At 42.0% G+C, this 14,145-nt stretch overlaps 2 protein-coding genes across 5 annotated transcripts in view; both read left to right on the forward strand.

The window, feature by feature from the left end:
- The window catches only part of LOC121854272 (dynein axonemal heavy chain 7-like), a 69,870-nt gene extending 59,548 nt beyond the window's left edge, over positions 1-10,322 (forward strand). For 3 of the 4 annotated variants that reach the window (XM_042348821.1, XM_042348820.1, XM_042348822.1), the window contains 8 exons: positions 752-880; positions 2,608-2,763; positions 4,659-4,979; positions 5,177-5,356; positions 5,629-5,775; positions 6,008-6,163; positions 7,722-8,212; positions 9,577-10,322. In XM_042348821.1, coding sequence (XP_042204755.1) covers positions 752-880; positions 2,608-2,763; positions 4,659-4,979; positions 5,177-5,356; positions 5,629-5,775; positions 6,008-6,163; positions 7,722-8,212; positions 9,577-10,123 — 2,127 coding nt within the window. In that variant the 3' untranslated portion in view covers positions 10,124-10,322. Of the gene's footprint in view, positions 1-751; positions 881-2,607; positions 2,764-4,658; positions 4,980-5,176; positions 5,357-5,628; positions 5,776-6,007; positions 6,164-7,721; positions 8,213-9,576 lie in introns of those variants that run through there. The other variant, XM_042348823.1, reaches the window with a different exon arrangement.
- Positions 10,323-10,971: 649 nt separating this feature from the next.
- LOC121854423 (tetra-peptide repeat homeobox protein 1-like) lies at positions 10,972-12,088 on the forward strand. The gene is made up of 2 exons (XM_042349095.1): positions 10,972-11,041; positions 11,298-12,088. Exons 1-2 carry the CDS (start codon positions 10,972-10,974, stop codon positions 12,086-12,088), a joined length of 861 nt encoding a protein of 286 aa, XP_042205029.1.
- Positions 12,089-14,145: the final 2,057 nt, after the last annotated feature.

The raw sequence follows: 14,145 nt of genomic DNA on the forward strand, positions 1-14,145 counted from the left end.
ACCACAGATATTGAATCTGCAGGAACCAAGTTAATGACTTATGGTAAAAAAAGAAATTTGAAGTTCTGGGCTTTGAATTTCCTCCCCTCAGTCCACTAAATTTAATGATATATCTTAACTACTGTACTTCCTTATAGTAAGGATTGAATAAAAATATGCTGAAGCATAAAAAAAAAATTCCACAAAATACATGCACAATAATAAATAATCAACACTCCCAATCCTGGTTGGCAGTGACTCAAACTGGTAACTCATCTAGATTTCTCACCTTTCATGTCAACAGAGTAAGTTTTGTACTGTACTGTACTTTGTTTCCTCTTTGTACTTGTAGTAGGACTAAAATTCACTTCAAATTGTTTAGGAACCATTGTAGCAAATATTGATGGTGATACTCAGTGAAGTAAGATGACCAAGGTCACAAAGACATACCATATGCTGATGTTCATGAGGGATGTGTATTGTGTACACAAGCACTGAGATTAACTGAAAATTTGATTCTCAATACTTTCTCTGCTTTTGTTATTTTTTTATACTCCGTGAGATATTATTTTAATAATTCCTCTACAGTAGGGTCCACCATTAGACAATACATTATGCTTCCAATATCTTCCCAGGCAGTAGCAGCTCCCTGTTTGGTAGCTGCCTGGCGTTACCATGATTTTAGGGTTTATCAAATAGGTGTAGGTTTAATTTAAGTAAGGTCTCAGGTGGCCTGAATATTACTCCAATATTATCTGATTTTCCACACTAGTTTCCCACATCTTTGTTGCGTGGTGTGGAGAAGGTGTACATTGACAGTCCTGGAGATGCATGCCACGCTTTGCAGGAAGCTGTCATAACCCTGGCCCGCCATGCTTCTCACCTCCAATTTGATGATGAGGTAAATTATCATCCTTGTATACTGGGTATTTTTTCCAAATTCTTTAAGAACAAAATATTTGGTACCTGTGTACAGTAGTGTTTTTTATTACTTGTGTATTTTATTGTATCCATCATGTTTAAATTATATAACTGAGCATGATAAGGGGTATCATCTACTATATATGATGTAACCTGTGGCTTGTTTAGAGCCCCTGTTATTACTGGGAAAATGCATGATGGCAGGCATTATCCTTAAGAGCAGCAATTAATGTCAACCCTAAGTCTTTAGTTTGCCACTCCTATACAGGTTGTACCTCTCTAGTCGGCATTTTGTGGTCCGGAAACTCCCGTGGTCCGGAACGATTTTAGTTTGCCCAATAGCCAACATCCCTGATGTACCTCAAATGTAATTTTAGTTACAGTACCATCACTTCACTTTGGAGGCAGAATTATGGTAGCATTAAAGGTAAATGAAATAGTATTTTAACAGTATTACTTTTTCTTATTTATTTATTTCCGATCTTATGTTTTTATGCTTTATGTAGGATGTTTCGAGGGTGAATTTCCATGGTCCGGCACCGGTCAGGTCCCGAGGTTGCCGGACTAGAGAGGTACAACCGGTATATCATCTCCTCTCCATAACTACTCAGCTGTAAAAGAATCTTAATAAGACAGTATGTCTAACACTTAATTTAGGAAATTGTTTGCATATAATGTGCTGTTGCTGGTACCAATACAACTTACACCAGCATAAATCTAGCCCAGGCTTACTGGACCTCTTTATGACAAAGTGTTAGTACTATGGCACACATTCACTGTACACTTGACCATCACTTTATGCCATTCACTGTATGGGAATTTGCATATTAACTATGTACAGAACTAAACAAATAATTTATTTGAAATACTCTGTAACATTCAATGCCGTAATATCCTGACCACGGGGGTTAGTTTTAAAGACTTTCCCCCTGGAAAAGCCACAAATTTTAACAACATATTACTGTACTCAAATGTACTATGCAAATGAACTAAAATTTTTATCTCTTGTGCAAACTATGGGATGTTTATACTCAAATTAATCGTTATCTCCCAAGAATTTCAGCAGTGTCCGTTATATACTGCTAAGTTAAGTCCGTAACACTTATAAGAGAAAAACTTTAAATTTAAAATCACCTTCATCCCATTAATCGTTACCACCCACCGCTATCTGCCTCCCCTGCTGGCTCGGGGAGAGGGGGGGCGGGAGCTGTGGTGGTGCGTAGTTGTCACTTGAAGGGTCAGGAGGGACATGGGATAAAAGGCAGGGAGTTTAATTTTATTGCTTATAAAATGTCACCGACTTGACTTAGCAGAATATAACTCGTATTGCTGGAATTCATGCAAGATGGCAATTAATTTGAGTATAAGCATCCCATAGTTTGCACTAGACATAAAAAATTTATTAATTAACTTAGTGCATTTGAGTACAGGTTGTGATAATTGTAATGTTTTTCCACAACTTTTATAATATTACTGTTGACTTTTAGTAGTTGTGGAACATATCCTAATTTTCCCCATAAGATTAAGTACGTATTCATGATATGCATCCCGGACCATCAAAGCTGCTGGACTATCAGGTCCCGGATTAGCCAGGTCCAACCTGTACCATCAAACATTCCTAAAATATAGAGATTACAGAAAAGGGAGGTGTAACGAATGTAAATATTTTGTGGAACTCTGGAGTAAACACCTGTTGTGTTGTCCCAGGATGAAGAGGAAGAGGCAGCAACGTATCGATTGCTACATGGGTTGGGGATCTTCCACACAGTAGTGAGTGAGAGAGGACGCCATGGTCACCTTGCCTGGGCGAGTCCTCCAACCTTCACCAATGCTGACCTAACTCTATCCATCAGTGTTGTTACTGTGAGTCACTTCATTTATAATATTGTTCACTAGTTTTACTGAGAACCTCTACCTGGCCACAAACCTCTATAGTATATACTTTTTAACCTGTTTATTAAAGGGTAAACTCATTTGGAACATTGGGGGATTAAACGAGCCACCAGCTTTGTTGCCCCATTAAAGTGGTACTGTTTATGAATATAAAAAGTTTGCCTTATTGCAAATTACATTTTTTTTAAATAAACCCAAAGGAAGTATGACAGTGTTCATAACATGTTCATTATCATTTAACTTTAACACTGTATCTTGAGTGTTACCACACTATTGTACTATACAGTACAGTTCAACAAAACTTCATTAGATAACATACATTCATATCCCTGTACTGATTGGTCAGTTGTTAGGTTATACATGTACAGTATTATGGGTGGGACTGTCTTTTCATTACAGTGTGCATAGCAAAATTTCAAATATAGGATCTGATATTCTTACTTAATTGTATTTTTATCCAATATAGGGAATGGCACTTTGTGTAGATAATCAAACCTTTTGTCCACCAGTTGTTCATTCATGTTGGCCTCTTTTTATACTGTGACCAACCACTCTTGTCATTTATCTACAAACCCATGAGAACTTGTTTTCCATTCTTCCTTTATTAATGAAAAGTTATAGATGAAGGGGAACACATTTTCATTGTCATATATCAGGGTGTCTACTGGTCTGGAAAACCTGGAAAAGCCAGTGAATTTTATGTGAATTCAGATCATCTTCAAAATATTGTTATTTTGACAGCAATCTTACCAGAAATTAATGTTGTAGTAGGTAAATTATTAAACTTTTAGGAAAATATTCCAGTAAATAGTCCACTCCAATAACTGAATTGTTTGTGTTCCTGTCATATTTCATGTTAGTGATCAAATGACCAAATATTACAGGTTATACCTACTAATTCTGCAATGAGTATTGTCAGAGATGAATTGTTCTTATAATTACCCGGTAAGTAACTTTATTTACGCGAATTATTCCACATATTTATCATAGGTCATAGAGGAGGATCAGGAGTGTGATTTTTCGTTTTTTGCCGTATTTCCGGCTTTTTTGGAATACAGTATATACCCAGGTCGACCCACATGAATCGTGCAAATCCGAGGAGAAAAATATGGAGGGGGTCAAGGTCTTTGCCGATGTTCATTACTGGGCCTATTGATCATCCTGATACATAGCTGGTTAAATAAAATAGTCAGTCCAATAGCCAGTGGCAATAAAAAAATTTATGAGCAAGTGACCTACAATATTGAGACCCAACAGAGAATTGGCTGTTTAAATTAAGGTTGGTTCCCCAAAGGGTCTTAAATTTCTTGATTAATAATATATATATTATCTTTAAATTTCCCAATAGTATAGACATATTATTGAAAACAGAACTGGAATTTTTCAAATTACACCTGGAAAAGCCAGGTCATATATTTAGGGATGAGGGAATAATAGCAGAAATATTAATGGGCAAAGTTGAGGGTAGGAGGGCCAGGGGAAGGCAGAGACTGAGATGGATAAAAGTAAAAACTGGGTCCCCAGAGGATAAAAAAAAAAACCTTAGAGGATTGGTGTAAAAACTGCCCGAGAACATTTAGAGTGGAGGACTGTGGTCGCCAACCCTCAGATATGAGGACAGTAGTCTGAATGATTGAGACAATAAATGTATTTAACTTTATTTTATTTTAACATTTTACTATTTTAGATCAAATTTTGTCTCCGCTACCATGGTATAATGTACATGACAATTGGAAATAGAAGGCTGGAGGGTGGTCAGGACCCTGTAATACTTCAGAATAACAGGCTTAACTTCTTAATTGTTTATTTTATATGAAATACAGGTGCGGTATTATAAATTTTTCTTTGTAATATTTCTTCAACAGTCCAGTGTTGAGGAGGGTCGTCAGGTTGACCCAGAGACCTTGGAGTACTTGGTTGGGCAGGTGTTTTATGGTGGTCGTGTGCTGAGAACTGAAGACCAGCAGGTCATCACCAGCATCCTCAAAGATGTACTCACAGTCTCTCTTAAACTCCCAGAGGAAGATGAAAGTCCCAGGTGGCCAGATGATTCACAGGATCAACAAGACACTGACATGGGGGATGGCAGGCAAAATAATGCCACTGATGAAAATGATGAATTGGGGCTCTCCATACTGTTTCCAGATTATATTTTGAAACTTGATGATCTTCAGGAATTTGTTAAAGTAAGAATTACTCTCATAAAGAGTTCACACATTTGGAATACTTGCTTATGTGTGAGTAAATATGAATAATATTCCCTCTTCATTTTGATTTGATCTTTCCCTCTCAAAAATTTTTGCAGGTGTTGTAAATTCACCAAATTTCAGTATTTTAGTTTATACTTTAGTTATTTTAATAAGAGATATGATATCCTGAAAAGGGCATTACAGGGTTGGAGAGACCTGAGATATTTGGGCTGCCTTTAGGAGTACAGTATCTTCAGGAGATTGAAACTGGGCAGCAGTTCTTAACATCTCTAGCAACTGTGGGTGGGGCACAGACACTTCAAGGATCAACAGAGAGGAGCGTGGCTCAGGAATTGATTAATCTGAAGAAAATGGTAACTCATTTGTACTAAAAATATGTTTGTTTCGTTTTTCTTTAGATGCTCATCTACTTTGTGTGTTAATTAATATACCTCAGTCTTGTGCTGATGATCTACTGTGTTTCATTAAAGTAATGTAAGATATGTAAACATTTTCTGTTTATTATTCTTTATTTTCTTATACTGCAACCTAGTCTTCCCTAATTACTGTATACCTATACATGGTTATTGATATACTGCAACTAATTTTCAGTCTTTAATCTATAAGTCCTGTATCTGTTTTGCAGCTGCCACTGCCAATTCTCCAATTGGAGGAAGTGAAACAATGTGAGGATAAGGAGTTGGTTGATGTAGTGAAGCGGGAAGTTCATTGCTACAACAGTATATTGCAGACTATCTTGCTAAGTTTAGATGCTGCTGTACAAGCCACAACAGTATGTAAAATCTGATATCTTTCTTTACCAGCATCAACAATATTAAGAGATTAGGAAACTTATACTGTATAAGATAAAATACCAGCAGCTATTCAATAAAATAATACACAAACAACCTCAGAGGAAATTTAACAAAATATATACTGTGTAATGTTAAATTGAATTTATTTAAAAACTTGTTGACAGAAGTAGCCAACAAATAAGCTACAGTACACTGACTTGTTGGTAACAGGGGGTTGGCAGCTGGAGCTACGGGTGTGAGGAAGTGATATCTGCGGTTACACTAGGACACACACCACCTGCCTGGACACAATTGTGTACTTACCCTGTCCCAACTGTGCTCCGTCACTTCCTTCACGACCTGCATATCAGGATCCACTTCTTCAGGGTAAGTGCATTGATATACATTTTTGGTCCTATTCAAATCTTTTGCCAATTACAGTATGATATTTTAATCCAAATACCAGTTCTGAGAACACATTGATGTCTGATAAATATTTTCATATTAACCTCCCCCCATTCAGGAAATGATAATCTTGTGCTTGGGAAAAGAAAAATTATTAAAAACATCCAATTTTCTAAAAACCACTTTTTGTGATATAGTCCAGAATGCGACGTCTAGCTTTACACCTACAGTAGGTATGTAAATGCCTAGCATTAACTCGCCAGGCCAACATACAGGCAATTAAAACATCTAATAATTACTTAGATACGTAATATTAGGAGGACACGTCGCTACCTGGCATTTAAGAAGTGTACAGTCGGCTTAATAGTGGCCAAAATTGAGACCCTCTTAAGATTTCCCAAAGTTTTGTTTCCCAAGATGGGAAACAATAGCTTCCAATGAAGACACTGGAGAACTTAATCGTTCCAGGTTAATTACACACATTTAAATGAATTACAAAATCTGCTTCACTTCACTGCTATGGTGGTAGGGCCCATCATCTGATCAATTTCATTGATATTGAAAGATGAGCTGATATGAAATGCTGCTCTGACTGAAGCATATTAATTGGGATAACTAGTCCTTCAACTAACATGTCATCAGAAATCCAACAAAGTCAGTACTAGAACGATTACGGTACATTTGCCACCAAAACATTTGCCTCGTGTTAAAATGGAAACTAGACCAAAGACTGCATGCAAAATGTCACTGTACATGTGAGAAAAAGAAAGTACTGTATAGGAAACGATATTGCTGATTCCCAAGTGATCCTTGGAGTTTTTGCAGCCTCAACTCTGATCTATTTAGAACCCTATCCATGCCTCAAATGCATCAACCCTCAAAGAAAGGCTGCCTTTACTCTGTTGGAGGAAATCTTAGAAGTTAATTGACATAAAATATTTAGGGCTTAAAGGTAAAGAGAAGACAAATCTGCCGTTTTGACCCTAAATATTAAATATAAATAGATACACAAGTAAAAAAAAATTTGATAACATGAATTCCTTTAATATTGCCTTGCACCTGCTAGATCTCATTTAATAGTAGGTCATATGTACCCTGTTCAATATATGGTATTTTAAGGGTAGTACAGTCTCACCCGAAAGTTCATTAACTCTCCCAGCCAGCTATTGCTGCACTGCCTGCTTGAGATGTTTGAAACTGTCTCAGTACCAACCAGAACATGAAACCCATATGAATGAATCTAAAGGTTCGAAGTAACAGACTCAAGTTCTGAAGCAGGCAGTGCAACAATAGCTGGCTGGGAGAGTTAACGAACTTTTGGGTGAGACTGTACCATTAAGAAGTAATGATAAATTTTCTCTACTTGTTTCCTGGAAAATGTAAAATCTATCATTGAAGTCCATTGGATAGTCAGAAAGTGGAACAAAATTGCTTATTTTACGACATACCAGCGTATAAAAAAAACAAAAAACATACGATCACCCTAGTGTCATAAGGTTAGTAATCTCTGATTGATATTGAATATTTTTTTTTTTTTCAGAACTGGATAGAAAGAGGCTGCCCCTTATATTTTAGGCTTGGTACATTTCAATTTTTGCCAGCATTTTTGACAACAGTGCTGCGCAAAGCAGCTCGTACTTCCTCCAGGCCTCTGCATCATCTGAATTGGAATTTCCACATCACTGATGTTTCTGATGTTCCCCCTGACACCTTGCCTGACTTGGTTCCTGAAATTATTGATGAGGTAGAATCCTTAAATAAGAAAAACCCAGAAAACATTTCAGATGACGGGCAGGGTGATAACACAAGATATGTGTTAGAAACTAGAGCAGAACAACATGAAGCTACAGAGGAAGTTATTGATGCAGATGCTGCACTGCCCAGTGAAGATGACAGTGGACAGGAGCAAGCTCACAAGGCAGTTATTGGCTTGAATACTGAAGAATCCATGAGAAAATGGGAGGAGCTTGGGCAATATGGACTGCTTGTGTCTGGAGTTTGGCTTGTTGGTGCTTCTTGGAATTCTACAAGGTAAGTTTCATAACACAGTGCTCAAAATTATCAAAATGAGGCAAAATAATTTTTAAAGCTTAACAGTATACAAACTGTACTATCTGTATTATAGAGACATTCTATATATCATTTAACAGAGATGAAAGTATTCCTATGACCTATTTAACAATGTTATTGTGGTTATTCACATTCTCAACAAGTCACAGAGACAAATTTCCTGTCACATTTTATTTATAATTAATACTGTAGTACATAAACTTTCAAGTTATGGAAAGAGAGGAACAATATGATGGACTGAAGATAAAAAACATCAGTTGAGCAAAAGAAGTTGACATTGGTTGCAGATCATGGAAAATGGAAGATAAAAGAATGAAAAGTACTGTACAGTACAAGGTTTTGAATTAGAAGGTAAAGATAAACTGGTATGAGTGACTGAGGGTAAATGAAAATTTCAGAGACATGGTAAACTGTTTTGGATTTAGATAAAAAAAAATGTAGGGAAAGGAAATTTTAGGTGAGGTCTATTAAATAAGGAGGGAAGTTGAGAATGAAAGATGTTAATGTTGGAGAGCATTGTAGAAATTTGATAGGAATGTATGAGATGAGAGGTATAAGTACAGTAGGACTAGATATTAGGGGAAAACAAATACTGTATGGTACTGTATAGTGTAGGACATTATACAAGAGGAAAAAAGGCATATGATATAGTAATTTAAAAATGGGTAAGTCGATATGTCTAGATGGTGTGGTTGTTGAAATACTGTAAATGTGGAAAATAGGTACATGAGAAGTGGAAAGCTATCAGAGGATTGGACATATTGTATTTTTTGTTCCTTTGTATAATACTAAAAGTAATAAGAACAAATGTAAGAAAGTTAAGTAGGCCATGCATATGGTAGCTTAATGATTAATTTTGAAGTACCATAGAACCACTACATACTAATGATGAGGAACAGGAAGGTTTTAAGAATTGAAGATATAGTATTGATTAAAATATCTACTCTTCAATTGCGGAAATATGTTTCTACGCCCCCTGTGGTAACCCATGTCTCTAAAAAGCAATGTTGCAGTAGTAGTATCACTGTTTATGAATGAATGGGTATTAGTCGTGTAACAACAGACGTGATTGGTGAATAGGTTTGCTATAGATCATATAGGTTGGGCGTTTGGAGACACAGGTTACCACAGGGTATAGGAACACATTTCTGCACCTGTACATGAGGTAGATGGTAGACAGAAATTTAAAAAAGAAGAAAGCATAGTTCAAGATAATTGTTTAAGTTAAATAGTGTTGGGCAATTGGGCCTCTCATTACAAACTTTAAAATTTTACTTAAAGAACCATTTATACTCCTTGAATTTCACAATCTCTTCTATTTCTAGGTATGAACTAGAGGAGCCATCGTCACAAGAACTGATGGAACAGTTGCCTATTCTGAAGTTGATTCCCACAGTTACTGCAGAGAATGGTTCTTACACAGCAAGAGGACTAATATCTTCATGCACTACTGCACGCTCGTCATCTCAACCACCAGCAACTCACTCGGAAGAGAGTAACGATGTAGATGGCTTAAAACAACAATCAAATCCCTTGGAGGCAACTGAAATGCCTTCCACTCTGCCATTTTCAAGACATGATGGACAGAAAATCTTAGATAAACAACATACCACTCGTTTTTCAGCTAAGGCTCTGGAGCACTTGAATGAAAATCCTTCTCTAGATATCTGTCTTGAGGATGAGATGGCACTAAGCAGTAAGAGTGAACTGCCATCTACAACCAGATCCAGATATTATGAGTGTCCAGTGTATGAGGGAGGACCAGATAGTACCCCTGGATCACCTTTACTAACTATCACTCTTTCAGCAGGGGAGAGAGGAGCAAATTATTGGGTACAGAGACGTGTGGCTATGTACCTAAGTAAACACTAATTTATTATATTAATTCATTTAGACATTCAAAATACAGTAAGAGACTTATCTTTTCTATCAATAATCCCTTTTTCATTCTCACATACATTGGGTTATAAAAGATAACAGGAACTTCAAGAAGGGTAGATCACTATACTGTACTAGGTTCACCGGTACTTTAAGTGGATTTGCACTGACACAGTATAATTTACCACTCAAATTTGTTTTATTTTGCCTAAGATTTACATGGACATGGCTGTACATTGTGCTTTTCATCTTTCCTTGGCATAAATACATCTGCAATAAACATCTAACCTGCCAGAACACTACTAGAGCTTGTTGCATGTAAGGTGTAAGCATTTGTTCTTTTCACTGACTGCTTCATCTTTTTGTCATTAATAGTGTCTCCCCAGCAAAGCATCCTTCTAGCTCTTCTACAAGTAAAGTACCTCTAAAGAAACCAGAGATAATGTTAAAACTAGAAAACAAGTTGGAGATACTAAAGTCTTGAAAATGGTAAAACAGTGGTTTGAGGAAAGACAGTTTGACACAGTGCTGATGCATATTATGGTAAGTGCTTAGAAGAGTGTATTAGGAACAAATTGTCAAAGCTAAAGGTTCATAAGAGCCCAGGCCCTAATATCATGCATCCCAGAGTGCTAAGACAGTTGTGCAACAAGCTTACTAAGTCCCTTAAAATCCTGCTCTGCAGATGCATGGATGAGCAAAAGATACCCAGCCACTGGATAATGGTATATGTGAGTCCTATATTCAAATAGGACAATTGCCTCTCCACAAATAATTATAGGCAGGTGAGCTTGACCAGCATAGTGTGTAAAGTACTAGAGAGCATTATAAGCGATGCTATGATGGTACTACGAAACGACCTGGTACAGGGAATCCCCGGGTTACATACAGGTTCCGTTCCTAAGGACTTTCGTAAGTCGGATTTGCACATAAGTCGGAAGACATGCATAGAAAGGGTCACAGGGGGGCACCGCTGCCCCTAAAGAGAGCACCTGGGAGCGCTGCTGCCCCTGGGAGTGCCGTTCGGGGTGCCTCCACCCCTGGCAGGGCCCCCTGGGGGTACCACTGCCCCTGGCAGGGACCCTGGGGGCCCCACTGCCCCTGGCAGGGTCCCTGGGGGTGCCACTGCCCCTGGCAGGGCCCCTGGGGTGCTGCCGCCCCTAAGAAGGCCCTTGGTGGCGCCGCTGCCCTTGGGAGGGCACCGTCGCCTCTCGCAGAACCCATGGGGGTACCGCCACCCCTGACAGGGCCCCTGGGGGCACCACCACCCCTAGGAGGTCCTCTGAGAGTGCCGTTGCCCCTTGGAGGACTCCTGGGGACGCCACCTCCCCTGATAGGACCCCTGGGGGTGCCACCGCCTGTGGCAGACCCCTTGTGGGTGCCACCGCCCCTAGCAAGGCCTCTGGGGACACCGCTGCCCCTGGGAGGGCAATTGGTGTCGCCGCCACCCTAAAGAACGGGCCCCTAGGAGCGCGGCCACCTCTGAGAGGGCCTCTGGCAGGGCCCCTGGGGTCGCAGATACCACTAGGGATGCCGTTGCCCCTAAAGAGAGCCCCTACGGACACCGCAGCCTCTAAGGAGAGCTCCTGGGGGCGTCGTTACCCATTAATGGGCCCCTGGGAGGGCCCCGACGCCGTGGAAGGGTCCCTGGGAATGCCATCACCTCTGAAAGGGCCATTAGGGGCGCCACAGCCCCTGGCAGGGCTTCTGGGGTCCCTCCTACCCCAAAGGAGGGCGCCGCCACTCTTGGGAGGGCCTCCTAGGGGTGCCACCTCCCCTATGAGGTCCTCTACAGGCGCCTCTGCATCTGAGAGGGCCCTTGGGAGCGCCACAGCCTCTGGAAGGGGCACTGGGAGAGCTGCAGCCTCTTGGAGAACATCTGGCGTAGCAGCCGTCCCTGGGAAGATCCCTGGGGGTGCCAACGTCCTGGACTGGCCATGGAGGCACCACATAAATTAGCAGGCTCCCTGGGGTCGCCGCCACCCCTAAAGAGAGCCCCTGTGGCCGTTGCCGTCTGTGAAGTCCCCTAGGACCGCCTCTAAATAAGGGAGGGCCCGTGGGGGCGGCACAGCTGCTGGAAGGGTTCCTGGGGTCACCACAGCCCTTGGAAGGGCCCCTGGGCCCCCAGGGGCTCTCCTTAGAAGTTGTGGTGCCCCTGGGGGCAGCGGCACCCCCAGCAGTTCTGCCAGGGGCTCTTCTTAAGGGCAGTGGCACTCCCAGGGCCCTCCTAGAGGTGGTGGTGGCCCCAGGGGCCCTTCCAGGGTTAATGACGCCCAAAGTGGCTCTCCTTAGGGGATACAGCACCCCCAGGTGCTCTCCTTAGGGCCAGGGGACCTGCCAGGAGCTACGGTGCTTCCAGGGCCCTCCTAGGGCATATATGACCCCAGAGGCGTTGGCATACCCAGGGGCCCTCCCAAAGGTGGCTGCGCCCCCAGGGGCCCTTCTAGGGGTGGCAACGACACCTCTTCCTAAGGACAGCTGCACCCCTAGGGGCGGCAGGGACCCCTGGGATCCTCCCAGAGATGGCAGGGACCTTTGGGACCCTCCCAGGGGCGGGAGTGTTTCAGCAACCGTTAAAAGGGTGGAGGGGGCCCCTGAGACACTTCTAAGTGTGGTGGGGATCCTCCCAGGAATGGAGGAGGACCCTGAAACCCTCCCAGACTGCAGCAGGAATCTCTGGGACCCTCCCAGGGGCGGCGGGGTCCCCTGGGACTCTGCACAGGCCGCACCTCCAGGGGCCCTATAGCATACTTGGTCGTGGTGTCGTACATATTACATACTTCCATCAATTCCTTACTTAAATGTGATTGGTGGACTGAAATGTATACCCACCAAATTACAGCCAATAGGAGAAGAGAACAGTCGGTCAGCACAACACCCCAACTTATGTTTTCCTGTTGGATATTATTCTCCATTCTGTTTTTAAGGAAGCGAAAATACTGAAAATTTTATGATGGGCATTGTAGTGAGCATCTGCCAGAGTTCTAAATAGCACAAAAACAATTGCCCACAGGGACCCTCCCAGCTGTGGCAGGGACCTCTGAGACTCTCCCAGAGGTGGCAGAGACCCCTGGGGCACTACAGGGGCTGCACCTCCAGGGGCCCTATAGCATACTTGATCGTGGTGTTGTACATAATACATATGTTCATCAATTCCTTACTTAAATGTGATTGGTGGACTGAAATGTATACCCACCAAATTACAGCCAATAGGAGAAGAGAACAGTCGGTCAGCACAACACCCCAACTTATGTTTTCCTGTTGGATATTATTCTCCATTCTGTTTTTAAGGAAGCGAAAATACTGAAAATGTTATGATGGGCATTGTAGTGAGCATCTGCCAGAGTTCTAAATAGCACAAAAACAATTGCCCACAGGGATCCTCCCAGGTGCGACAGAGACCCTCCCAGGAGTGGCAGAGCCCCTGTGACCCTAGCAGGGACTGTTGGAGACCCCAGGGATCCTTGCAGGGGTGACAGGAGTTCCTGGTACCCACACAGGTTCGGTGAGGTTATTCTCAGGGGCGTCTAGGACCTCAGGAACCCCCCCAGAGGCGTCGGGGGCCTCTGAGACCCTCCCGGGAGCAACGGGAGCCCCTGTGGCCCTTCCAGATGCGGCGAGAATCCCTTTTAGGGGCTGTGGGTCCTCATGGGACACTCCCAGAGGCGGCGGGGTCCCCAAAGACTCTTCCAGATGAGACGGGGACCCTCCCAGAGGCAACGGAGGCCCTGGGGACCCTCCCAGGTGCGCTGGGGACCCTTTCAGAGGTTTCGAGAGCTCCTGGGACCCTTCCATAGACAGCGGGGTCACCAGGGATCCTCACAGAGGCGGTGGGGGCCCCTGGGACACTGCAGGGGCCGCACCTCCAGGGGCTCTATAGCATACTTGGTCGTGGTGTCGTACATATTACATACTTCCATCAATTCCTTACTTAAATGTGATTGGTGGACTAAAATGTATACCCACCAAATTACAGCCAATAGGAGAAGAGAGCAGTCAGTCAGCACAACACCCCA

The sequence above is a fragment of the Homarus americanus genome, unplaced genomic scaffold (genome assembly GCF_018991925.1).
Source record: "Homarus americanus isolate GMGI-L3 unplaced genomic scaffold, GMGI_Hamer_2.0 scaffold54443, whole genome shotgun sequence".
Taxonomy (NCBI): Eukaryota; Metazoa; Arthropoda; class Malacostraca; order Decapoda; family Nephropidae; genus Homarus; species Homarus americanus.